Source organism: Clinocottus analis, unplaced genomic scaffold (assembly GCF_023055335.1).
Source record: "Clinocottus analis isolate CAN_PGR_092001 unplaced genomic scaffold, fCliAna1.0.p SCAF_3, whole genome shotgun sequence".
NCBI lineage: Eukaryota > Metazoa > Chordata > Actinopteri > Perciformes > Cottidae > Clinocottus > Clinocottus analis.
Genome location: NW_027176042.1, coordinates 8900512 through 8926376, shown reverse-complemented (window position 1 = coordinate 8926376; position 25865 = coordinate 8900512). Strand labels below are relative to the sequence as shown.

At 43.3% G+C, this 25865-nt stretch overlaps 3 protein-coding genes across 3 annotated transcripts; 2 read left to right on the top strand and 1 right to left on the bottom strand.

Moving 5' to 3' along the window:
• Nucleotides 1-414: 414 nt before the first annotated feature.
• comtb (catechol-O-methyltransferase b) lies at nt 415-4826 on the top strand. The gene is made up of 6 exons (XM_068594808.1): nt 415-505; nt 1600-1771; nt 3784-3901; nt 4003-4196; nt 4284-4415; nt 4497-4826. Coding segments are annotated over exons 1-6 (798 nt in total). The 5' UTR covers nt 415-503; the 3' UTR covers nt 4677-4826.
• Nucleotides 4827-5746: 920 nt separating this feature from the next.
• Nucleotides 5747-21312, top strand: grm6b (glutamate receptor, metabotropic 6b). Its single transcript, XM_068594081.1, has 11 exons — nt 5747-5818; nt 6783-7375; nt 11727-11943; nt 12897-13032; nt 13153-13307; nt 13631-13771; nt 13926-14126; nt 14921-15060; nt 15762-16385; nt 16502-16813; nt 19693-21312. Exons 2-11 carry the CDS (start codon nt 6839-6841, stop codon nt 19945-19947), a joined length of 2718 nt encoding a protein of 905 aa, XP_068450182.1. The 5' UTR covers nt 5747-5818; nt 6783-6838; the 3' UTR covers nt 19948-21312.
• Nucleotides 21313-21324: 12 nt separating this feature from the next.
• traip (TRAF-interacting protein) lies at nt 21325-25500 on the bottom strand. The gene is made up of 15 exons (XM_068594082.1): nt 25034-25500; nt 24889-24946; nt 24712-24798; nt 24484-24523; nt 24249-24376; nt 24049-24143; nt 23580-23693; nt 23357-23444; nt 23168-23257; nt 22994-23082; nt 22742-22897; nt 22569-22614; nt 22386-22490; nt 22234-22284; nt 21325-21948 (listed from the first exon to the last, which is right to left on the bottom strand). Exons 1-15 carry the CDS (start codon nt 25129-25131, stop codon nt 21841-21843), a joined length of 1353 nt encoding a protein of 450 aa, XP_068450183.1. The 5' UTR covers nt 25132-25500; the 3' UTR covers nt 21325-21840.
• Between the last annotated feature and the right edge of the window lie 365 nt (nt 25501-25865).

The following is a 25865-nucleotide window of genomic DNA, read 5'->3' as shown; positions in this document are numbered from 1 at the left end:
ACTGGATGTGCTAGTGACCACATTGTAAGTCACCGAAAGAGAAATGAGATGCATAGAGTATGGATGTATGAAATAAAAACATATACACAGACGGTGGTGGTTGCAACAGCACCCAGAGGAAACCAAAGAGAAGGGTGGAGGAGGGGGGGGGGGGGTAATTAAATGCCAAGCAGCAGGAATAACCCCCCTTTTTGTTTTTTTGCATTCCCAGAAGCCTGTACGTGTGAGCGCGCGCTTGTGTGTATGGACGCATGTGTGTGTGTGTGTGTGTGTGTGTGTGTGTGTGTGTGTGTGTGTGTGTGTGTGTATGAGCGTAGGGGATATGGTATAATATGCATTCCTCACATTCGGCCGAGAAATGGGGGGAGGAGGGGGAGGGAGGGAGGGAGGGAGGAGTCAGGGTCCTCGGGCATATGTCCGCCCGCTGGAATAAAAACTCCCCGATATTCGCTCTCGCAGCGCGAGGAGGTGCGAAGAGGACACGGAGCGCCGCGTGCCCACACATGTAAGTCTCCATTTGTGTTCGGTTTTAATGAGAGACCCTTTGGGACTGCGCGAGGTGTTATTTCAGTGTCTAACAAGTGTTGGTTCCACGCGGGAGACCACGGCTCATTCTGGCTTGAATTCCCGTTTTGGACTGAAGAGTGCGTGCGCGCGCGTGAACCTGCCATTGCCGGTGATGCTCCGCAGAGTTGGCATTCTCACAACAAACGATGCGTGACGTCATATATATATATATATATATATATATATATATATATATATATATATATATATATATATATATATATATATATATATATATATATATATATATATAAAGGTGTGCAGCACCTGTCGTCATTTCTGTTCCTTCATTTGAAAACTACTCATGGTGTGATTTTACGAGGAGACATCTCTGATCTCTGTGTGTTGTGCGAACTGAAAGACTCACTACACATCGATTAAAGATGGAAGGTGTGCTTCATAAAGCCATGCCAGGACTGCTCTGCTCTTCTCTGTGCGTCTGCATCTCCAGGTTGTGTGTCTGTCAGGAGGAGGACAAAGTGAAAAGGTTAAAGTCACGGTGCTCTGCCTTTTTTCTTTCTTTCTTGACAAAGCTCTTAACCCCCAGCTAGTTGCCATGCAACTCAAACTCCGGATCAAAAGGAATTACCTCAACACCACTGTTGCTCTTTCACGGATGCTTCATTAGAGCAAGGTGGAGCCATTTGGTCTTTAAGCTTTCCCACAGGAAGAGCCCTTGTTTAGGCTATTTTTTTAATGCTTTGTTCTTCCCGATTCATCCGCTCACAAGTGTGTATTTTAAAGTTGATTTAAAAAAAAAAGAAAATCCTAGGGGCATTGTTGCATTGGGATGCGAGTTGGCTGCAGCAGCTGATAATGAAAACAGGAGCAGGATCAGTATTGTACCCCGCATAGTAAACACCCATCTCATTACCCGCTTACAAAGGGAGAGAGGGAGGGAAGATACGAGCGCTCTCGTTCATCTCGTGCAGATGCTGTCGTTGTTATGCATGCATGTGTGAGGCTCATTGATCACATGCAGGTTCCATAACGCAGGCCCCGTATATAACCATCTCTCTGTCTCGCTTGCAGGATGTGGCTGACTCTTCTCTACAGCTGCAGCGGTGGAGCAGCTCTTCTGTATGCGCTGTACAGATGGGTGATCCCCTCTGTCGTGCAGTACCACGCGGGGTTGGCGCTGTTCTGGCATGAAGTCATTGTGGAGAGGATGCTGGACACAGTGACCCAGTCCACGCGCCCTCAGGTGGGCCTTCAATACGCAGTATTCACCTCTAGAGAGCTGCAGTCCTGTAGGTGTGGAGGACTGAGATATATGCTAATGATAAGATGCAGACAGAAACAAAAGGTACATGTGTGTGCAACACACAAAGTAAACCTGCAAGCTGATGGGAATCATTAGTTTTGCAGGAGTTTGATCATAAACCAGAGTATTGAACAAATTCAAACTTCGGCCTGATGCATCAGGGTCGGTGGGCTTTTTTCTCTGAGGACCACAAGTTAGCGTTTTCATCGTAACTCATCCAGACGTGGTGAACACACGCCGACGTTGCCATCCAGCCACGCTGCTTTCTCATCAACACTGGCTGCTGAGGTACAGGATCAAAACCTGCACTTTCAGCATTTGTTATGGAACTGTAACCAACACAGAGATTTATGGATTTAACATTGTATTTTGTTGAGGTGGTGGAGAATAAAAAGGCAATGTAAGTGCAAAGTTTCATGGGAAGATGTCACAACATAGATGCACGTTTGCCTTACATGGTATTACAAAAACACTGACTATCAGATAACACATATTTTATCAAGCCTGTCATATACCTACATCAGACCAGCACAGGACATGTGTCCTTAAACACAAAAGGCATGCATGCGTACAAATGTGTGAATCCACACTTGTTCATTGTTTCCTGAGAAAAGCTCCTTTGTGCTAATTAATGAGGGCTGAAACTTCTTCATCTGTCCCTAATGAAAGCACACACACACACACACACACACACACACACACACACACACACACACACACACACACACACACACACATACACACACACACACACACACACACACTTTAGGCTCTGTTATCTTTGAATAATATGTTCACAATGTGGCTTTAGCCTCATATTTTCTACCCACACTTAACAACATGGTGGCTAAAAAGAAAACATTCCACATCATTTCCAATGAAATGTTTTTCTGTTTTGGGATTCTTCTGGATGTAGGGCATGGATGTAGCTCACAAGTTGCTGGTTGTATCCCTGGAATATATATTTTTTAAAACACTAAATTATGGGGCATAACGTTAAAGGCACTGCACACCTGTTCTGGTGGATCAGACCTCTGCTCAGGTGCACCGTACTCTCAGTGTTTAATGAGGTACAACTCTGTGCACACAGAACGATTAGCTTTGACCACGATAACAGGTTCTGCACAGTCAGCTGTATGGATGGCCTGTAGGGATAAGACTGGCTTTAGCTTTTGAGAGGGCTGCAGGCTCAGATGATAAACCTCTTTAGTGGACTGACACCCTGTACGTAGAAGGGCGTGAGCTAAAAAACAAATTGGAGAGGGTGACGCTTATGCGGTACAGACTGTTGAGGTAACAAGAGACAACTGTGCAGGCGGGCGGCGGGGTCACAGTTGTGAGCAGCTGATGGAAGCCAGGAGCAGAGGTTAGATGGACTAGTAAGATACATAAACATACACTGTTCTCGACACTGTGGCCTCTTCAAGTCCACAAAGCTGACACCTTTTTCTCATTTAGATTCCTATATTTTGTTGATGCCTGCTATTTAACAATTAACACACACCAACTTTACTTTATTCCATATTGAAACAGACGATGACACAGATTCATTCAGTGATGCCTCTGTACCTTTAAGGACAAGGAAACTATTGATCTAGGGACGAAATAACTGTAGTGTTTTAAACACTATTAAATTAAATCCAAAAGATAATTAAATGAAGAATCAGGCAGTTGCGAATGTACACTTTCAGCTTCACAGACATTGTTACTGCTCCTAAATGCTATTCTGTTAAATCTTCTCTACAAAATCCCAATTTGAAGTAAAAGAGGATGGACACCAACAAATGGGGAGTGCTGCTTGGTCAAAGGTTGGCAACCCAGCGGTTCTACGTATGAGTATTGATCGTTTTAAAAGCTCAAATGGGTGAATAATTATAGACGAGTTGATAATGACACTAAAAAGACAGTGTGATATAAAAAAGCCCTCCTTTTTTTTATGTTTATCCCTTCAGCGGCTCCTGGGTGCAGTACAGAAGAACGCCACTAGAGGGGACCCTCTCAGCGTGGTGCAGGCCATCGATCACTTCTGCAGAAACAAGGAGTGGGCCATGAATGTGGGGGATGAGAAAGGTACTGATTTATTATTATTATTATTATTATCATCATTATTATTATGTGTTTCATGTAGAATCATTGCCTTGTGTGTATCTTCTGTCATCTTATTGCGACAGGCTGCATTCTTGACTCGGTGGTGTCTGAGGTAAACCCATCCACGGTGCTGGAGCTGGGGACCTACTGTGGCTACTCCACGGTGCGGATTGCCATGCTGCTTCCACCTCACGCCAAGCTCATCACTCTCGAGTACAATCCAGACTTTGCTGCTATTGCCCGTCAAGTCATCGCTTGGGCCGGTTTGGAGAGCAAGGTGAAGCCAGGTGGCTCCACACAGACCGGGAAACAATCGTTTACGTAGCATGTGCAGGTCAGATGACCAGCTGCTTTCTCTTTCTAGATCCAGTTAGTGGAAGGTGCTTCTGGTGACTTGATACCCAGAATGAAGGAGCAGTTTGGGGTGACAACTTTTGATTTGGTTTTCCTGGATCACTGGAAGGACCGCTACCTTCCCGACGCAAAACTGATGGAGGCAAGTGTGTCCTGTTTATTTCATAATCGGCCCAATTCTCTTCTTTCTCTGCCGTGATGACGCTCTTTGCTTTTTCACCAGGAGTGCGGCCTCCTCAGGAAAGGCAGCGTCCTGCTGGCAGACAACGTCGTCTGCCCCGGAGCTCCTGACTACCTGGAATTTGTCCGGAGCAGCCCGCGATATGAGAGCCAGTACTTCAAATCTCACCTGGAGTACACCAAAGTCGAGGACGGCTTGGAGAAGTCCACATTCTTAGGGTAGTTTTCCACAAAAAGTGTCATGTTTTACACTGGTACTAGCAGACCTCTGGCCTCTGCGGTCTCGGGTTCACTGAGCCGATTTAAAATCAGGAGTTTAATCTGTTTTTGTAACAGTTCACAGATTCTACAAATTGGAAATTAAAAGTATGGTGAAGGATTTTATGTTGTGTGCTTATTTTTACTCGACTCAATACTTGATGTGTTATACTTGACGTGTTATTGGTACAGCAGGAGGCAGTATAGCTGCTTTGTTCGAGCATCTAATTGACCAAAGATGAGCTACAAACTGATGTGGGTGGGAGCTGGCTGCTTTTCCCACAGCCACAACTCAAATCAATAATAAATCTAATCTGGCCTTCTGTGTAGCCAAAACCTATTTCCTGCTCTGATATTCTTCACCATTGTGCCAGTGTTGACAGGTGTGTGAAGAGAGAGAGAGAGTGTGTGGCATGTTAGTATGTGTTTGTGTGTGTGCGCGTGTGTGTGTGTGTGGGGGAGTGTATGAATCAAATCGCCGCTCATCTAATCTCTCAAAGTGAGTTCCATCATACTGGGGGGTGGGGAGGAGGGTTCAGCTGTATGAAAAAAAAAAGTGGGCGATTCCACCTAGTGCTTTCTTCACAGACGCCTGCATGATAATCCCAATCTGTGGCCATTAGTGCACTGAGGGAACGAGCAAGGAGAGAGTTCAACAGAGAGAGAGAGAGAGTAGGGTGGGGGGGAGTGCCTGGACAGAGATGCACACGGAGGAAAAAGAACGAGAGAGAGAGAGAGAGAGGGAGAGCTTTTAAGGGATTTGGCAGTGATTTGTAGAATCTCACTGCTGTAATGTTGCTCTTTTCCTCCACTTTTCTCTGATTCTGCCATGATACGGCACCCGGGAGCCTCAGAAGTCCGTGTTTTCATTTAGTCTTTCATTAACCTCCACTACTTCTTTTTTTCCCGACCGTGGTTTTTTGGTGTGTTCTGCTTGTTTTTGAGAGTGCACGGCAGCCGTCTGTGATGATAGAGGATTTACCTTTGGTGAGGAGAGGAGAGCCTTGCCTCTAGACATTTAATCCCATTTTGGACCGTGGATGGAGGGCCGCTTGGAGGAGCTCGAGTGATGGATCAGATCCTGACTGGTCAATGAAGAATGGACAGGTAAGAAGTGCCGTTACATGGAGAGATGTCTCTACTCAAAAGGCCGCTGTGTGATTGATGCAAATTCACAAGGTGCTCTTATTTTGAGAATTTTCTCTTTTCCATCCATCCAACTTGAAAGTGCAGAACAGAAAAACAGAAAGATTTAGTGTCATTAAATATAAGTATGAATATATGTTTGTATTGCAATTTGAAAAAAAACATGCAAACTGATAATATTTAGGTGTAATTATTATTATTATTATTATTATTATTATTATTATTATATTTGGATTGAATGTCAATTGAATGACAATTTAGTTACCCCATAACACAATTCTTCAAACTCTGCGTTGCAACATTCACTGTATTTACCCTTTTGGTCCAGATGTTTACTGTGGGTTGTGTCAACGAGCGTCATACAGATAAAATGAACCTGCTTCAACTTTTGGGGCATTAAATGCTGCGACGGTACAGTGGATGTTTTGTGTTTTGCAAAATTTATAATGTTTTCCATCATCGGCTCTCAGCTCTCTGTGATAAAAGCTATTCCCTCTCTGTCATCCTGAATGCTCAAATCTTGTCCTCGGTTACATCTTTTTAAATGATGATTATTTAATGGTGTATACACATAAAGCTTGTATTTGATCATTTTCTCGGCAAGAAATAAACACATCAAAACAGATCCAAACAGCAGAAAATGTGTCAGAAAATGTCAGAATTCTTCCTGTTTACAAATCTTCTGTTGGGCTATTTTTTTGATTGTCGACTTGATACGAATCCTTTTAGCATTTACATGCAATGTTAAAGTAAAATGAAAGAAAAAGAAAAAAATTGTCGAAAGTTAAAAAAAAAAAAAAGTAACAGACCATATATATTAGAGCTAGACCCTAGAAGGTAACAGACAATAGCGTTTGATAGTTTACAGCGTTCTCTTCCTCCACTAAAAGAGAGACGATAATCAGACCTCTGTGACTGCCCTCAGGTGTCGGAGGTAGAGGGAGTGGCCTGGTGCTGTCAGTACCTCTGCTGGTCCTCATCATGACATCAGAGGCCCGCTCATCCCACCGGTGCCGCTCGCTCACTTCGCCTTTCAGATACCAAACATGGCTTCGGCTGACGTGGGTGCTGCTGGTGGGTGCCGGCCCGGGCTCGTGGGCCCAGCAGGGCACCCAGCCTCAGTCCATCAAAATCGAGGGGGACGTCACTATCGGCGCGCTGTTCCCCGTGCACTCTCGGGGCCCTGCCGGCGTGGCCTGCGGGGAGATCAAGCGAGAAAAGGGGATCCATCGATTGGAGGCCTTGCTGTACGCCTTGGACCAGATCAACAGCGACCCGGACCTGCTTCCCAACATCACTCTGGGGGCCCGGATCCTGGACACCTGCTCCAGAGACACCTACGCCCTGGAGCAGTCGCTCACCTTCGTCCAGGCCCTCATCCAGAAGGACACCTCAGATGTGCGCTGCTCCAACGGAGAGCCTCCCATCCTGCCCAAACCAGAGAGGGTGGTCGGCGTGATCGGGGCGTCCGGCAGCTCGGTGTCCATCATGGTGGCGAACGTGCTCAGGTTGTTTTCGGTGAGTTTTCACCACGTCTCTCTGAGAGGGGCAGACTATTCAGAGAGTTTCTCTTTTCAGTCAGTAAGCAGATGGGATCAATCCAGGTGAAAGCCATTGTTCCTGACTGACTTCTCTTTTTAATGTATTCAAGATGGAGAACGTACATGCTAGATGTTAAAGCAGCGTTTCCCAACCTGGGGGTCAGACCGCTTACTCGAGATCTGACCCCCAAGTCCTCGAGTCTGAAGGTTAACGAGGTGATAGAAAAAAAAAATCGGAAAGTAATAATGTTTTTTTATTTTTATTTTTTTTACTTTACATTACCAGTTTGATTACATCCAGGAACCTTCTCTCTCCCTAAAAATAAATAAATGAAATGTCTGGATACTCTCACTTCTTCGGGCCTCAAAGTGAAATAAGTAATTTGGGGTCACGAGTAGCATTGCGTTATTTCAGGGGGCCACAAACCCAAACTGTTACTCGATGACCTTTAAACCCAGAGGGACTGTGTCAAACTGTCTAAACTGTCAGCGACACACCACTTATTTGTGTGTCTTTAGTTTTAAAAATCCTTCCGTGACATCAGAGACTCATGAAGCAAACCTCCCATGTGGTCGCTTTTGATGTCGAATTATGGATCAAATAGCTGATTATCCTGATTTAATGAACGCACGTACCCATGCTTGTACCGTTAAATTAGCTCACGGCTGATCTAGTTAAGATGTACAGGAGCGCACAACGGTCCTCCTCATTTAATCATTTCATTCACTCTCAGATGATGAATGGGGCCCATCATTAAATTTTGATTTCATTCTGCAGCATGAACACAGGGACTTAATTAAGAGTACTCCTCGCATTTAATAACAATGTCTCATCTGGATATCTTGATTGATTATACTGCACATATTGCTGCTGTATAGACAAGTATTCAGCACATATATCTCCCAATAGGATTTTGAAGGGAGCCTCTCTCCACGTCACAGGATTTTGAATCCAGTTTCAGGCGTTGCCTTCGCAGGCTAATCCTTGTTATGTGTTCATTGTACTTTTTTTCCCATTGTTTTTTAAAATGTATTTTACAGATGATTGACCATTGATGATTGATTACACTGCTCATAGCAATAATGGGACACTGAAGCGGTGTAAATCCCACATTATGTCATGTTCTCATCGACTTAGCGACATAGTCTGCCAGAAATCCGTAAAATGTCTAAAAATAAGAATTACACTGGGTTCAAATTCGCCAAATTTGTTTTGTAAAGAAAAAAAAAAAGAAGTTAGAAGTTTACATTTTACTGCATTCTTCAGAGTGAGGATGCTGATGTGAGAGCTAAGGAAGGGCAGCTTTCATACAGGGCAGATGTTAACTACAGAATTATAGATCCCACCCTCCACTAAGCCCCTCTCAGCAGCTCAGGACCCCGGGCTGAAAATAGAGCATCAGGCCAGCGGGATGACGGCGACGCCTGGACGGCGTGGAGCAGATTTAGTTAAACGCTATGTTTCCTCCCGCTGTCCATTTGTGCTGGTCTCCACGCCGTGGACGCTTGTATTCATTGAACATCTGCTCTGAGCCAGGAGATGTTTCAGCATCGACACGTGCTGTTTTGTCTTGCCTTTTATTTATTTATTTATTACTTATGCTATAAATGAAAACTGCAGGTGTAGGGCATTTTATACATCATAATGTATAATTTATGATGTTTGTTTTCCATCAATATGTATTTTATTCAGCACTTCACCTTAGGTTATACAGTAGATACCAAGAGTTGAGCCCCGAGCCTCTTTTTAGGCTTCTGCTCGAAAATGACATACCCAAACTAAAATGGGTGTATCTCTGCAACCACTAGAGCTATTTGAATAATCGTGGTGTTAATAAACAAGTATAATGTTACATTTTGCTCAGATGTGTAAATTTCAGTCTATGTGTTACTGGTGAAGAGTAAATGAAGATGACACACAGTGTGTAACGTAAAGTTTTCAGGTCCGCCTAGAAAAAAAAGCACTTTTAGCATGATTTGGACCTTGAAATGATGCATTCGTAAGGTCTAAGCGTCTATTAAATCCTACCACAACATTTTAACATCATTTTTGCACTGTTTTACTTTCATAAAGTGAAGCAGAACAAAGTTAGAGAGGATTTAGTACAGAAAAAAGTCAAGCAAGGGCTCACATTTGGTCACATTTAGCATGAAAAAAGAAATGAAAAAAATCAGATTTTTTTTTTTAAATTCATAAAACAACCTATACTTTCCCTTTAAAATAAAACAAGCACACAAGTTAACAATTATGAAACTGTAAAACAAAGGTAAGCAGTATTTGCTGATTGAAAAGCAATACAGCGATTCATGTTGCTGCGCTCTTTGGCTCATATCTCGCTGCTTCTTCGAGGTCGAAGGATTTTGAAGGCATGTGTGGACTCTGTGTGGAATCGTCTTGCTTCTGGACGTCAGGTCTTTTCAAGCTAAGCTAAGGGTTGCTGGTTCTGGAAACATGCTGATTTTGGGCTCTTTTTGTTTGATACTTTTATGATTATCTTTTTTTTCTGTTTTTTGTTAAATGGCTGACTGATTCTTGTAGAAAATGCTTTGGTGTTTAATTTGATGTACAACATCAATATATTTTCTTGTGATTTATATGTTGTATTCGCAAAAAATACGAAAATCACCCGTAGATGGGTGCCATGGTTTTAAAAAGGTTAATTGAAACATTAGCTTTCAAGGCTGAGATCCTAAATCCATCAACAGTCCATTGACTATTCCAGCATTTTAAAAATGAGGGTTTATTGCTTTTCTCGCCTTCTGCATCATGTAAATCGAACATCTTTGGGGTTTGAACCCACGGTCAACTAAAATTAACAACTTGAAAATGTTGGTGATAGCAGTGGACATTTTTAGAGTGAACAATTAATACAGAAATGAGCTATATTTTAACATAATAAAATCATTTTTAGTTTCACCTTCATTTATGTGTATTTACAATGATGCAATTTATTTAGTATGATCTAATATTTCAACCTACTGTCATAACCAGAATCATCAGAACACAACTAAAGACTGAAACCTCAATTAATCTGTTTTAAAACAATAATAACAATAGTTATAAAAGAATAAATATCATCCATCTATTCAATTTTCCCACACCTTTAAGTGCACATTTAATTTGAATAAACCATTGATCATTCTCTAACTCTTGTCCTCTTGTACCTGCGCACACTTCTGTTCAGTATTTCATAAAGTTGAATCTTATTCTGTTTGCTTGAAACCTGGAAGATTTTGGACCATTTCGAGCATTTACCGCCAGTGAGAAGATCGCAGCGGTGCGGGATCGTCCGTGGATCCGTGTGTTACTGATTAGGCAAATTGATTGTAGAAAGTGAATTGGTGCAGATGCCTCTGGGATTAATTTGGAGGATTACGTCTTGTCTACCACAAATTTCTAAGCAAACAATTGAATTCCCTCGCTGACACCGATACTTTCTCCTCTGGACACCTACGTTACTCAAAGAGCTTGTGAAACAGCGTTTTCCGTTGTTTTTCTTTTGGAGAAAGTTCACATCTGGATGAGGATGTGGTCGGTAAATAAGACTTTGACAAGTACATTTGAGTTTGACAGAGTTACCACACATCAGAAAACTGAAGCTGCATGTGGCCATCAGAATTAAATATATTGTATGGCTTACAGCTGAGAAATGCTAACCTTTTCCTAGTCTCTTGATCTCTGTCTCTCCCTCTGTGCTTAACGTAATTTGACTAAAACCCCTATAATCCTTCCAGATAATCTGTGAAATGGTTCTCTCGCTCCGCTCTCCTTCACTACCCCTTGTGTCTACCTTTCTGTCCTCGTCCCCTCCAGAGGGTCCTCCGTTAAGCCACGGCGAGGGACCGGGGCATTAGCAGGGTCGGGGTTGAGATAAACTGTCGACATAAACTATGTCATTAAAGAAGTAGCACACCAGTAAATTAATCTTCTCATCCTTTTTTTTTTTTTTTTTTTTTTCAAACAAATGCTTTTACAGATGTGGTTGCGACCATCTGTATCGCACTGTGACGTTGTCCCTATCGTCAGCACAGACCAGCACCGGACAGATCGCATTGTTGCATTGCCTCAGTTCTGAGAATTACTGAGAACAATTTGGGGATTTTGAATGCACTACAATGTGTTAGTATTAATGTGGAAGGCCTCCATTTGGACAGTGTTAAGGTTTTGTCGGTGAGTAAGTAGTGCATCATCCTCTGATATGCTTCACTGCTTTCTCTCGTCATCTTTTTAAAAAAAAAAAATCATATAATAGTGGCTTAATTGTGCTGTTCATGTTTTGCCCTTGACTCGACCCTTTCGTCATCGCTGACCCATCCTTGTGTCTCAGATCCCCCAGATCAGCTACGCTTCCACCGCCCCGGAGCTGAGCGACAAGAGCCGCTACGAGTTCTTCTCCCGCGTGGTGCCTCCTGACTCCTACCAGGCCCAGGCCATGGTGGACATCGTCAAAGCCATGGGCTGGAACTACGTCTCCACGCTGGCCTCCGAGGGCAACTACGGAGAGAGTGGCGTCGACGCCTTCCTCCAGATATCCAGAGAAGCAGGTTGGGTTTCTGGCTGTGACAATAAGGGATTACTCACGTATCAAGCCGTGTGGTTCTCACTCATTAAAAGACTAAAATAGGAAAAATCCTTTAACAGGAAACCTTGAGCTAACAGGGCAAACAGAAGTCACCGCCTCATATGGGTTTAAAAGCTCAAATGATGGTTAAAAGCTCAAATGATGTTACTCGAGTTCGGATTTCAAATCATTATGGTATTATTCACGTACTGCACATCAACAATTGACAATGCTGGACAGTTAACTATAGCAGCGTGCTGATGGTCCACCGTTTCGGTCCGGACTCAAATATCTCAACAGCTCTTTGATGGATTGCCATTTAATTTTGTACAGACATTTGTGGCCCCCAGAGGATGAAACCTAATGACTGGTGATCCCCCGGCTTTTCCCCGAGTGCCATTATGAAGTTGAAATTGTGGTTTTGGGTAATATCATCTAGTATTTGATGAATTGCCATCCCTTTGGCACAGACATTCATGTTCCCCTGAGAAAGACATGGACCTCCAGACCTTTCATCTGACACAATTCATCGGTTAAAAGTTCATTTACCATTTTCTTTTGGGTTTAGATCAAATTCCTGCAAAACTGACATTCCCATCAGCTCCATCTGTACTTTGTCTTTAGTACTAAATGATAGCGTGTTGGTACACTAAACTACGCAGCATTATACGCTCAGAACATCTTCACGTTTGGAGCGTATAATGCAGCAATGTCATCGTTAGTAAGTCTGTAAAGTCTTGTAATATTTATTTGGTTTAATCAATTATATTAAAATTCCACACCTGGTTCACATAACTGTTAAGTTATTCAGACATTGTGAGAACAGTTGTGAAATTAATTATTAGTATTCGATACACAAAACCAATTACCGGGCAGTGTGGAGAGAAAACGGCCAAGTACAACGACGCCAATGCATTTCCAATATCTCTGACCCAGGTGGGCTGTGCATTGCCCAGTCCATAAAGATTCCCAGAGAGCCGAGACCTGGGGAGTTTGAGAAGATCATCAAGAGACTGATGGAGACCTCGAATGCCCGAGGGGTCATCATCTTTGCCAACGAGGACGACATCAAGTGAGTGAATTTTTGCTGCAGGTTACGTGAGAGAAAGGAAATCAGTCAGATGATGCTGTTTTACATCAAGATGGAGGGCAAGTAGGAAGAGTGCGATGACGGTAATCTGTTCTCGTTCAGACGGGTGTTGCAGACCGCCAAAACGGCCAACCTCACGGGTCACTTCCTGTTCGTCGGCTCCGACAGTTGGGGGGCCAAAAACTCCCCCATTCAAGACCAGGAGGATGTGGCTGAGGGCGCAGTGACCATCCTGCCCAAACGAGCCTCTATTGACGGTAGGGCGAACGTATTAACTCAAAATAAGAAATCCTACTCTGAACAACTGGATGCAATATGAAAAGCGACATTCAACATTGATAGATGAGTTTAATAGCGACACAACAAATGACGGAAATTATTGATGCTCGATAAGTCCGCTACTGGTATTAACAGTGAATTGAGTCAAAGCCATATTTCATTGTGAAAAGAAATGTGATTTTATTTGCTGATTTTAGCACCATGTTATTATTGTTAAACTGAAATCAATCGCTGTGCTTTCAAAGCCTGCATGACATTTGTAAAAAGCATTAAACAAAGTCTGCTTTGCAAAATGATTCAGGGTTCGACCAGTACTTCACGTCCAGATCTCTAGAAAACAACAGAAGAAACATCTGGTTCGCCGAATTCTGGGAGGACGACTTCAAGTGCAAACTAACCCGCCCGGGCATAAAGTATGAACTTGGTAGAAGGAAATGTACAGGTAAGCATGCTGCAGTTCAACATCCAGACACGTCCTTGATATTGAACAGATATGTATCTCAGCTCTGTGCCTGTGAGCAGCTTTTTGTCTTTTCACTATTTTGCGGGCAGTTAGGATGTGTTCATCACTTTTTGACACTTCTGTCACCTGTCAGGCGAGGAAAGAATCAGCCACCACTCTCAGTACGAACAGGAGGGCAAGGTGCAGTTTGTGATTGATGCGGTGTACGCCATGGCCCACGCATTACACAGCATGCACCTGGACCTGTGCCCGGGCTACATGGGGGTCTGCGAGAAGATGGACCCTGTGGAAGGACAGATGCTGCTGCAATACATTCGCGCTGTCAGCTTCAACGGTAAGCTTTTGACCATCAAACTCTGTTTTTGCCTCCTGTCTCGTGCAATGTGTGATGATTTGGATAAAAAAAAATGAAAAGTTCAATGTCTTTCATCAAACTGGACGAGGAAAAAACCCAAAGTGAGATTTGAGATTTCTGCTGACAAAAACATTGCTTTTGAACTGCTGCTCCCTGTCACTGCAGGTATGAAAAGAAGCACATTTGAAGAAGAAAACAGTAGAATAAAGGTTAGCTTGAAGTCAGAAGCCTTGAGATGTTTCTACTAATGTACCGAGCTACAGTACCCGGCACATATCTTCAAAGCCCGCCCCCCCCTCCCTAGGGGTGCCTCCTTTCTCTTCCTATACACAGCGCACCCTCTTTTCATCCTCGTCTTTCATAAAAAAACGAAAGAAGAAGTCACAGTTTGGATAAAGAAAAGTGTTCTATGAGAGCATCCTATTTACTGCTCTCCTCTTGCTGGGTGACCTTGGCTTGTATGGAAGACTTTCTGATTGAGCGCCTACAGGGACCCGAGAGGAACATTCAATCGCGTTAGGCCAACAGAGCAGAGTGCACTGAAAGACTGAACTCGTGGAGGAGCTTTCACTAAAGAGCACTCAGCTTCCACATGATTGCACAAGACTGAAGAAAGCAAACACAAGCTGTAGTCAACAGTGTGTGGGTGTTTTCTCGGCCACTTAAGACGGGGGGGGGGGTGATGTCGGCAGCTCAGAAAGCTGGAATTCCTCGTCGCCTTCGACTCAATAATATGCTTTTCTGATCGTTAAAACTCTGTCTCCATCAAACAGGCAGCGCAGGGACTGGTGTGATGTTCAATGAGAATGGAGACGCTCCTGGTCGTTACGACATCTTCCAGTACCAACTGTCTAATGTCAGCAACCCCGGCTACAAGGTCATCGGCCAGTGGACGAACCACCTACGCCTCAATGTAAATACTTGTTTTATGAACACAAACGTCTACTAAAAGACGATCTATTGAGAAGACTGTGACGCCACTCTCTCACGGCGGTAGCTATCGATCCAGCGGCCAGTTAGCTTCGAAGATGAGAAACTAAACAGCTCATTTCCGGTATTTATGCTAAGCTAAGCTGAGCAGCTGCTGGCGCTGGCTGCATAGTTAGCATATTGATCTTCTCAGCTAACGCTCAGCAAATGAAGCACATTTCACCGAAATATTGACTTGTTTAGAATGATTTCATGTGTGAGTCAGATAGTGGTTTGTCTATAACTGGGCGGACACTGTGCGTCTTACTCTTAATCACGTTTTAACGGCTATTCTGTGTTGATCAACTGACATGTTTGGTTTTATCCACTGAGAACTTTAATACGATTTATTAAAACCAGACAATGGCATCCTTACGAATGTTGAAAAAAGTAACAAAAAAAACCCAAACATTTAGCGTCGTTCTGGTCGGTTATATATTTTGTGAATATGGAACTGCTGAAATTGACAAGACACAATCCAATTTATGAAATTTCATAAATGAGTTGAGGACGACCAATTTGTGGCTAAATCCGTCCTTAATCCGAGCTTTGCTTGTCCGTCCCAATGGCAGCAGTTGTGTGTGTGAGTGCGTTTTTTGTCAGACGAGTCAGACAATGTTTTTGTGTTTTGTGCACGCGCCGTAGCCGGAGGAGATGCAGTGGTCTGGTGGTGAACGTAAGGTCCCAGACTCGGTGTGCAGTTTCCCTTGCGAGTCTGGAGAGAGGAAGAAGATGGTGAAGGGCGTTCCCTGCTGCTGGCACTGCGAGCTCTGCGACGGCTACCAGTACCTGTTGGACGAGTTCTCCTGCGACATGTGCCCCTTCGACATGAGGCCCCTAAAGAACCGCACGGGCTGCCGGTCAACGCCCATCATCAAGCTGGAGTGGAGCTCTCCCTGGGCCATCATCCCCGTCTTCCTCGCCATCCTGGGCATCCTGGCCACCAGCGGATGCATCATCAGCTTCATCCGCTTCAACGACACGCCCATCGTCCGGGCCTCCGGCAGGGAGCTCAGCTACGTGTTGCTGACGGGCATCTTCCTCATCTACCTCATCACCTTCCTCATGATAGCCGAGCCCAGCGTGCCCGTGTGCGCCTTCCGCAGGCTGCTGCTGGGGCTCGGCATGTGCATCAGCTACTCCGCCATGCTCACCAAGACCAACCGGATCTACCGCATCTTCGAGCAGGGCAAGATAGCGGTCACGCCCCCGAAGTTCATCAGTCCCGGGTCTCAGCTGATTATCACCTTTATACTCATCGCGGTGCAGGTATGCTTGGGGAGGCCTCTTTTGCACACACACACACACACACACACACACACACACACACACACACACCGCCTCGATTCTTTGCAGCACTCTGACTCACGCTCCTTTCTCTGCAGTTGTTTGCGGTGTTCGTCTGGTTTGGCGTGATGCCCCCCCACACCATCATCGACTACGAGGAGCAGAAGCCCCCGAACCCGGAGTTTGCGCGTGGAGTCCTCAAGTGCGACATGTCCGACCTGTCCCTCATCTTTTGTCTGAGCTACAGTTTCGTGCTGATGATCACCTGCACGGTGTACGCCATCAAGAGCAGAGGAGTTCCCGAGACTTTCAACGAGGCCAAACCCATCGGCTTCACCATGTACACGACCTGCATCATCTGGCTGGCCTTTGTACCGATCTTCTTTGGCACAGCACAGTCTACGGAAAAGGTGGGGAAGTTATCACGTTTCTAGTCTACTTCTCTTAGGATTGGAGGCACTTGTACTTTTGTGCTGCTTTATACTCCTACACGACTACATTTCGGAGGGAAATTACCAGTGACCTTGAAGATATATATTTTTTTCCACAAAAAAGGTTGTACGGCATACAGAGCAGTTCAAATTATCTCCACATCGATGCACTAAAACGTTGCTTACACATGACTGTATCAGTAATAATTATTCCGTCATATAATATAATGTAATATTGTGAATGCGGCGCATTTACTTGTATTTTTACTAACAAAAAAAGTGGACTCAGTAGAGTGGAGGTCTCCACCGAGTGTCTGCAGCATGAAAACAAACAGCAACTGTCTGACCTTCATCTAGACCGCTAGCACCATATACAAACAACTCTGACTTCATCCTCTGCTCAAGTGGACGATACTCCACCGCTTTTTTGGCTGATAGTTGTCTTTGGCTAAAATTATTGCTCTGAATTATGTATATTTCTCTTTTAAATATAAAATGGCAGAAAATGGTGGGAAAAATAATTTCCTGATGTGTTTTTAAAAGACAATTTTTTTTCTGAAATGACAGCATTGTTTTGAGCTCCATGCCCCCCAAAACCGGCTGCACCCATTATCAGACAAGAAATGATAAAAAAAAAAAAAGGTCGAGTGACGTTTCCTACAGGATCTCCGGATTCACAACGTTGATTAACTTCATTTAAATGACTAAAATACAGTAAAGCCTTGTGGGAAAAGATCTATCCGAACAGAACAAAAAAAAATTACAATTAAGTTTATGTAATTACATAAACCCCGTAACATCAAAAACCTTGCTGTCACTTTTTTGCGCTAATGTAACTTTTCACCTTTCTGTTAATAACTACACTTTACAAAGTCAGCGAGTCAATAGTAAACACCTCTATGTAACTCTCTGAGCCTGTATAAATCTACGGTATGAGAGCATCTTAGTGGTTGTATATTAGTACCTGAAAAATCCAAGTGAAGCGTTTTCCTGCCCCTTCGACTTTTCAGACTGCAAACTGGGGTCGCGATTTCCACCTTTTTTTCTTCCGAACGCCTCACAAGTCGTAAGGTGGGAAATATGCAGATTTTGAATCCGAACATGCCCCAAACGGAGCATGTTTAGGCATAAAGCTTCTAACTTTTCCATTTTTGAACCGTTTATAGTAATGATCAAAATGTGGTACAATTTAAATTTTTTTTAAAAATATTTTCACAAATAAATTCTAAAAAAAGACATGCTATAAAATAACACAAGTATTATAACTCATTTGGGGCTCATATCACTACTTGAACAGACCCGTTCGGGGCACTTTGGGGCTCAAAAGGAAAGAAAGGACTCGTAGAAATGAATTGTCATTAATTCTGCCACAATTACTAATTTGTAGTATAATCTATTAATTGATCGGTTAATAGATTCTTTTGTCAAGTTTAGTCCCTCATTTTGTTATACAATTTATCATCAAATGAATACCAGTACATTCGTTATGTTACAGTCTTTTCAGAAGAAGAACTTTATTAATCCCTCTTGAGAAAATTTAGTCCCCCCCCCCCCCGAGGCTCCTGACTGCGTATCCTTCATATTATTGGCAGTAATTTAAATTCAAATTTAAATCAGAATTATGCAACACACCACAACATGCACTAATAGTTAGGAGAGTAAGTGAATCCCTCAGATGTTCAGAGTGAACTCAGAGTTTGTTGCCTGTCATGTTGCATTCGCTTGCTGCTGTACTCACAGGGCATCCGGCCTCCACTGTACTGGGAGTTTAATTCAGCTAGTGGGCTATTTCTGCCGTCACAAAGTATGAGGCTGTTGGGAGGAATATTTGAAAAACAGAGATACGCTTTGACTAATAGAGAGCAGTATTATGAATCAGTCAGGCTGAAACAATTAAAGCCCGAGGTGCTTTCAGTCTTTTCACCTCCTCCGAATGGGAAGTGAATTAAGAAAAGGAAGCGAGGGAAAGAAAGGAGGTCAGATGAGCCGAGGGACGGCAGGGACCCCTCACAGACCAATTCAGCCATCCGGTTCAATTAATCATCACTTTAGAAAAAGAGCTAAATATAGACGCTTACTTTTGTCTGGCTCTCGAAAATAGCGTCCGTTATCCGCCTGCGCCATGTGTGTGGCCTCGTGTGGGAGGAGGCGGGTTACCTGCTCGCGTCTGTATTTACATACGGAACAACTATTCACTCGCTGTTCCCGAGTCAGTCTCGCCTCGGGCCAGGCACAGGAACACCATCACAACGGCTCCTTTCACCAAACGGAGAGATCACCCAGAGGAACCCATGAAAAGCCCGACGGAGATGCTAATGAGGAGCCATACTGTTGGACATCAGCCTGCGAGAAACCAGGATCTTCTGCTGCTGCTGAAGATAGTGTACAAATTGTGACTTATTTATGGCACAGATATATCTTATTTATGGCACATGTGTCTTGATTTATTCATGCCTTGTACGGTTTGCTTGAATAATGAGTTCATAATTTATTGGTGGATGATCCAAGGAGAAGTTACTTCTCATTATTACAGTTGGAAAAAACAAAGGAACTGCAGTGAGGAGACAACGTGGTCAAAGTAAAGGCCGTAAATAGAGCCTCCTTTGCTGACTACATATCCCAGGTCCTAAATAATTTATCGAGGGAAAGACACTGCATGCTGTGCTTTGAGATGAACATTATAAAAGACTGCACTGTGACAACCTTTGCAATGACATAGTGTATTTTCTTGAAGGAATCTTTTCTCCGTACACACAAGCAGATACTGAATGATTCCTCAGAAATTAGACGAAATGCATTGATTTTGTGATCACTGGCGTGTCCGTATCTTTCTTACCTGCCGCGTGTCTCTGTTGCAGATGTTCATCCAGACCACCACTCTCACCGTGTCCATGAGCCTGAGCGCCACCGTATCCCTGGGCATGCTCTACATCCCCAAGGTCTACGTCATCCTCCTCCACCCGGAGCAGAACGTCCAGAAGAGGAAGCGCAGCTTCAAGGCCGTGGTGCAGGCAGCCACCGTGTCCACGCACCTGTCCCAGAAGTCCAACGACAAACAGAACGGGGAGTCCAAGCCGGCGGCGCCCACGATCGTGCCGGACAGATCACAGTGAGACAAACAAAGCTGGATCCGTGTTCTCGTCCCCTGACGTCACAAGGCCACACTGAAGAGGCGGATGGCAAATGACCATTTACGATAGTTTTGGCTGAATTGCCCCCCGGCCCCCGTTATCCCGGATAGAAAGACCAGCAAAGACATTCTTGGACGTTGTTTCTTTTCACACTTATTTAGGTAACTCAGATATACTATTTTATTCATTTTATTAACTGGATCCTCATTAGCAGACGCCTTAGCGGTCGCTAATCTTCCCCGGGTCCACAGAACACTGAACCTGGAAGCGGGCACAAAAAGAAAACAGAGATGCACACCCTGATAATGGACGGCTTTTTAGCACACTCCTATGAGATCTGGAAGGACCTTCACATGTCATACATAAACACCTCGACTTGACAAGCAGGTGCTAGTTTTACCTTTATTTTTTTTTTAGGAAAAAATAAGTTATGTTTAAATGCCCTACAAAAATATGTACAATGATGTGAATAATCTCTTGGGGCCAATGGAGGGTCGTTTACTGGCTCTAAAAGCACTGCATGGATTGTTTTAATGTGTACATTGAAATATTGTTTGTATGGGGGTGTCGTGACTATTTCTGCTGATTGCACCGGAAGGAACCAACTTTTAAAATGCACCATGTCCTGTTCCTGTTTCTGATAGAGACCCCTGGGCGGGAGGTATAATGAATCACTTTACTATAGTCACTCCCAGCAGAGTCATAGAATGTCCAATCAACAACACAACATGTTTTATTTACATTAGTGTCATGAATCCAATTATAGACGGTAATCTGCTGGTTTTCATTATCTAAATCATAACTCCACGAGTGCAAACCGGATACAAGTGATTATGAGCAGGATACTTGCGTTTTACGTGGTACTTTTACTTCTCTACAGTGATAAACATTTGGCATTTCCCCATCTTGTTTGTCAAAATATTAAGCAATCTCATCCATGCATGGGAAGCGTCTTAGAAAGCTTCACGTCATCTGTTGCTTTTGTGCCACTTGAGGTCCTCCCTCACTACAAGTTCTCACTTCTGCAAACATAATTTATTTAATGAGCTAACTCCTACATTTTACAGCAGACCCATATTTGCCAGGATATGATTTGCAGTGCACTTTTTGTTACTTGATCTCAGTGGACAACTCAGGTTTTACTGAAGTTTTTTTTTGTTTCTTCCATTCTGAAACAGCTTTTTTTTGTTTTTATACAAACACATTCACCAGCTCTCAGTGCACAGCTGAGCTTAATGTCTGCATGTGGAGAAAACACAGTGCATACTGCCCTCTGCAGGAGCGCACACCTCAGTGAAATGTTTGTGGATAAAAGCACAGTCAAGAGGGAATTGTTTGTAGACCCCACACAATCCTTAATAAAATACAAAAATGTTTATTATTTCATTTGGTTTACATCTGGCAGGCCCAGTAAAACTAAAAAATACCATGACTATATCCATGTGTTGGGTGAATTTGAAATGAGTTTGAAAAATAGATATTTTCCCAAGAACAGATACATTATTGATCATTGATGACAAAACAGAGCGCTATCATTAGAGTGGTCCGTACACAAGTCTGTTTGTCACAGACCAAGATAACAAGAAAAGGCTCCAACGCAAAGCTGGTTGAGACACAGTCTCCACATTTAAGTCAACGCACACACAAAATTAATGTACAGCAGGTTTGTTGAAGTCTTCAAAACGTTCAGCATCCATTGTCATGCAGGAGGTCAGTAAATGTTTTTTAACTAAAGTTTTTTATCGGAAAGTCAAGTTTGGTGCTGATTAGCAGAATCGCTACCAGGCAGGTTCTGTCTGCCAGAGCGGCACAAACATGGTACATCCCGTAGCAGCCACAGCATCCTGACCTTAGACTCCACATCCCAGGATCTGTTTATTCGAGGAAGCCGTCCAGAGTCAGGCGAGTTGCAATCTTGGGTTGGGGCCTGGTTACCTTTTTCCTTTTGGCTTTCATCAGCGGGCGAATCTCTGATAACGGAGACTGGAGTGGAGCGCTTGGTTAAGAAATTATGCAACATTTGCATTAGTCGTGTTTATGAGCATCTGACAAATGCTTAAACTCCAGGTTGGACCTCCACAAACTCCTGAGGCTGCTAGACACTGATTGTGTTCGTCTGCTGTTTGAAACAGGGCGGGGGTTGGAAGTTTACTAGTTTGGCTTCGCTAGTCCAATCCCAGCCAAGACAAACACTCAACAATCAAATGAATGATTAAATTGATATTAAGAAACACCTGATTGACACATAACAGAACAAAAAAAGGATACAGGTTGGATGAATTTAGTACGTCCTCCTAAACCATCATAACCAGTTCTCACCTGTAACGAGAAACGTTTTCTTTCAACAAACCAGTAAAAAGAATAAATGACACATTAAAACATTGGACCTGAAGTGCAGGAGATCGTTATGTTGTACGTACAACTCCAAGCTTCCTCTGAGGGTCCAACATGCTACCGAAAGTTTTCTTTCTGAAGAGGAGGGAGTTCCTCAAAAAAGGATCCAGGGATCCGTCCTCGTCTCGAGCCTGAGGTAAGAAAAAAACTAATGTCAGACGTGCAAATAATTTGAAAATGAACCTTGATGAGTGACATTGAAAAGCTACCTTGCTGACAGAGGAACTTTTCTCGCAGTGTTTGGAAACAGACGACCTGAAAAAAAAACAAAATTCTTAAAACATTTATCACTTAATTGTTGAGTACATAATATAACAGATTTTAAAATATATATGTTATGAACACACGGGTCACACAGCAGCAATTTCCACATTAAACTTACGCTAAAGGATCAAGCCGCATCTTCTTGGATTGGCACTGCCTCGGCCTCTTGGCCAAATCATCCGGCGTAGTGACGTCGTACGTCATGTTGAGGTCAATGTCCTGGCTGTCTGCGGGCTGGTGGAGGCGAGGCTGCTTCAGCTCCATTGGGGCTGGGCTAAAAAGATGTGTTCAGAACACAGATAGTTTGTTTTCTTAAAAGACAAGTCGAAAGCACGTGGAGACTTCGATTCAGTGGCTGCATGTTACGTACCTTTCAAAGACGAGCCGACTGAGGGCTTCGTTGGCGCGTGTCGGGGTGCTCAGAGTCTTCTGAAGAAACTCCACTTTCTTCTTAAGACTCTGTGGACAGACATGCATGCAGGAGTCACAACCACTAATTTCTCAGACGCTGTAAATAAATGCATATTTGGTGGATTCGGCTTACAGAGATCTCCTTGTCAGCACTGGCCAAATCGTTCTGCAGAGATTTCATGTCATCTTTGGTCCGATTCACCTCCACTGTGGCTTTGTGTAACTAAAATGATTTATTTTTTAAAAAACACTTTGATTTAGAGAGATACCGCATTCAACTAAGGCTTCCTCTATTTGTGGTGATTTACAAACTTAATGTTACCTTGTTGTTTGAGGTGAGCACTTCTCTCTTCAGCTTCTCACACATGTCATTTGTAGATTTCAGGCTTCCTTTTAGATTATCGTACTCTCTTAAGAAAAAGAAAGGAGAAAAAACGGAAGTGTGTGTGTGTGGGGAGGAGGGGGTTTAATGCATGGTGAGCGTAGATTAACCCTCTAACGATGTAGTGTTAGTCGCACTGATTGGCAGCTCTCGGGCTACTTACTTTTTGAGCGAGATGCAGTAGATGGAGAGCTGCTCCACTGCTGCCTGGCTGACACCCATATCTGTGATCATGGACTCCACCTCTGCTCTCTGGCCCTGCAACAACACGTCCAGGCTGGGGGCAAACCAGGGGTATTAGTGCACAGCAAGAGTCTGAAGCTCTTGTACAACAAAACAAGACTTGTTGGATCAGCAGAGAGTTGGATAAATCATGAATATGGTCATTCTAGACTAAATGTGAAGAATTGTGATGAGGGAAATACACAATGTATTCCTTCTCGCTTGTTTATCCAAAATATTAAAAAATATATTTATTTTATCAAATGTTTATCATGTATTAGATATGATATGGAAATATTCAAGCTTGTTAACACATATTCCACATGCGGAGGAGAGCTGATATTGTGGATAGTATAGTGTGAGCCAACCTTAAAGCCTAAATACGACAGTATTTGTAAAAGTGCAGATACCTGTCAAAGGTTTTCATTCTGGTCCTTAGTCTCCGGGCTTCCTCCTTCGCTGCATTGGCTTCATTCTGTTGCATCTCAAGGTATGTCATCTGTTTCTGTCAAAAACAATCACACAGATAAACAAAACAAAACATTTACAGAGCCAATATGGTTCAGTATTAAAAGAAAATGTCTGTTGCAACAATAGACGGGTGGCTTACTCTGAGGGTAGAACAGAGCATCTCCTTTTCCATAATGTCCTTCCGCACACCGTCCAGGTCTCTCCTCTGCTTGTCCACAATGTCCTTCAAATTGTCCACCGTCTTCTGCTTGTCCCGCCAGTCTCGCTCTACAAATTACAAATTCAATGATCAGATCGGCCGATGGATAACTTTAAATTTGATGCTGTCATCAACCGAACATCACCAGATCACAACAACAGGGGAGGTTTCTCACCTTTGGTGCTTAGGAGCGCCTTTATTCGATCAAGCTCATTCTAAGTTCGGGGAAAAACACAAGCAAGCAAAAAAAAACACACTTTAAAATATAAATCTTGAATACAGGACATGACAAGAAGGACCATTAAGTACAAGATATCACAGGCTTTTTATCCTCTCAAGTAATTTCTCTGTAAAACAACAACAACAACAACAAAAACAACAACAGATGCTCCAAGTTTGGTACCTGCAAGATTTCAGGGTCCTTGGTGCTGCTGTCCTCCTCTGCAGCAATGTCAAAGTACAGCTTGTTGATAATGTGTCTGGTGCTGACCTGCACATACATGGAGGGACAACTGTATGTAAGTAGACGTCCATCTTCGATTTGGCAAGTTAAAGTTCAGTCTTCAGGAAAGTACTGTACCTGTTTTCTACATTGTGGACAGGTTTTGGTCGGGGCCGTCTGGAACCACTGGAGAAGACTGAGAAGATAAGGGGAAACAATTATGCCATTTATAAGATGTCAGAAACGGGAAAGCAGAATATTTGGACTTTCTCTGTCAGATTACCATTCGTAGTGGAAAGTGTGTCCGCAGTGGATGGCAGCAACATCTCTGGAGTGATCGAAGAAATCGGAGCAAATTGTGCAATATGCTCGGATAGGCATCTTGCTTTCTCGCGGACCAGCTCGTTACGAACAGCGTACCAAACTCGTATTACTTGACGTACAAACAGTATATTCCGCTAACCTCCGCGCATAACTGCGTTCGCTCGTGCGGAAAATGCCTCGCTCAAGCTGCAGTGTTGACGCTAGCTTAGCTGCTGTCAGCTAACGTTCGTTAGCTTTGGTAAAGGCTGGCTGCCTTGTCGTCAGTGGGCAAACTTACACAAGGAAGACGTCATTTTATTGCGTAGTCTTTCTTACTGTACTTGCGCTCCCCTAATGCTGCGCAGAATATGACATTTTATTTGGGCTGAACTATATCAGGCAGAACTCTTAGCTAGCTAACGCAAACACAATTGGGACTGTCCTGTTTCCCCGCTATAGGTTCAAACACAAGCCCCGCCCCCTTCAGTTGCATTCGTGTGTTACTCGTATTCTTGGATCTATTTATTTATCATTAATTATAAAACCACTTTCTTGTATTCAAAAAGACCATTACGATGTAGTTAAACACAATTAGTAAAGTGTAAATATATATTATGTGTATATATAATGACAAGAGAAGCTAAAGTGTATCAGGCCTAACAAATAAACTAATTTCCATAAATTATGTTTCTGTTCCATCCGAAGAACACACCCACTGTGAAAACATGTGTTACTGATGTTTGGGAACTTTTTAACAACACGCGGCAATTGTCCTACTTCATGGCTCTTCAAATTAGCGCGCGCGGTTGTCT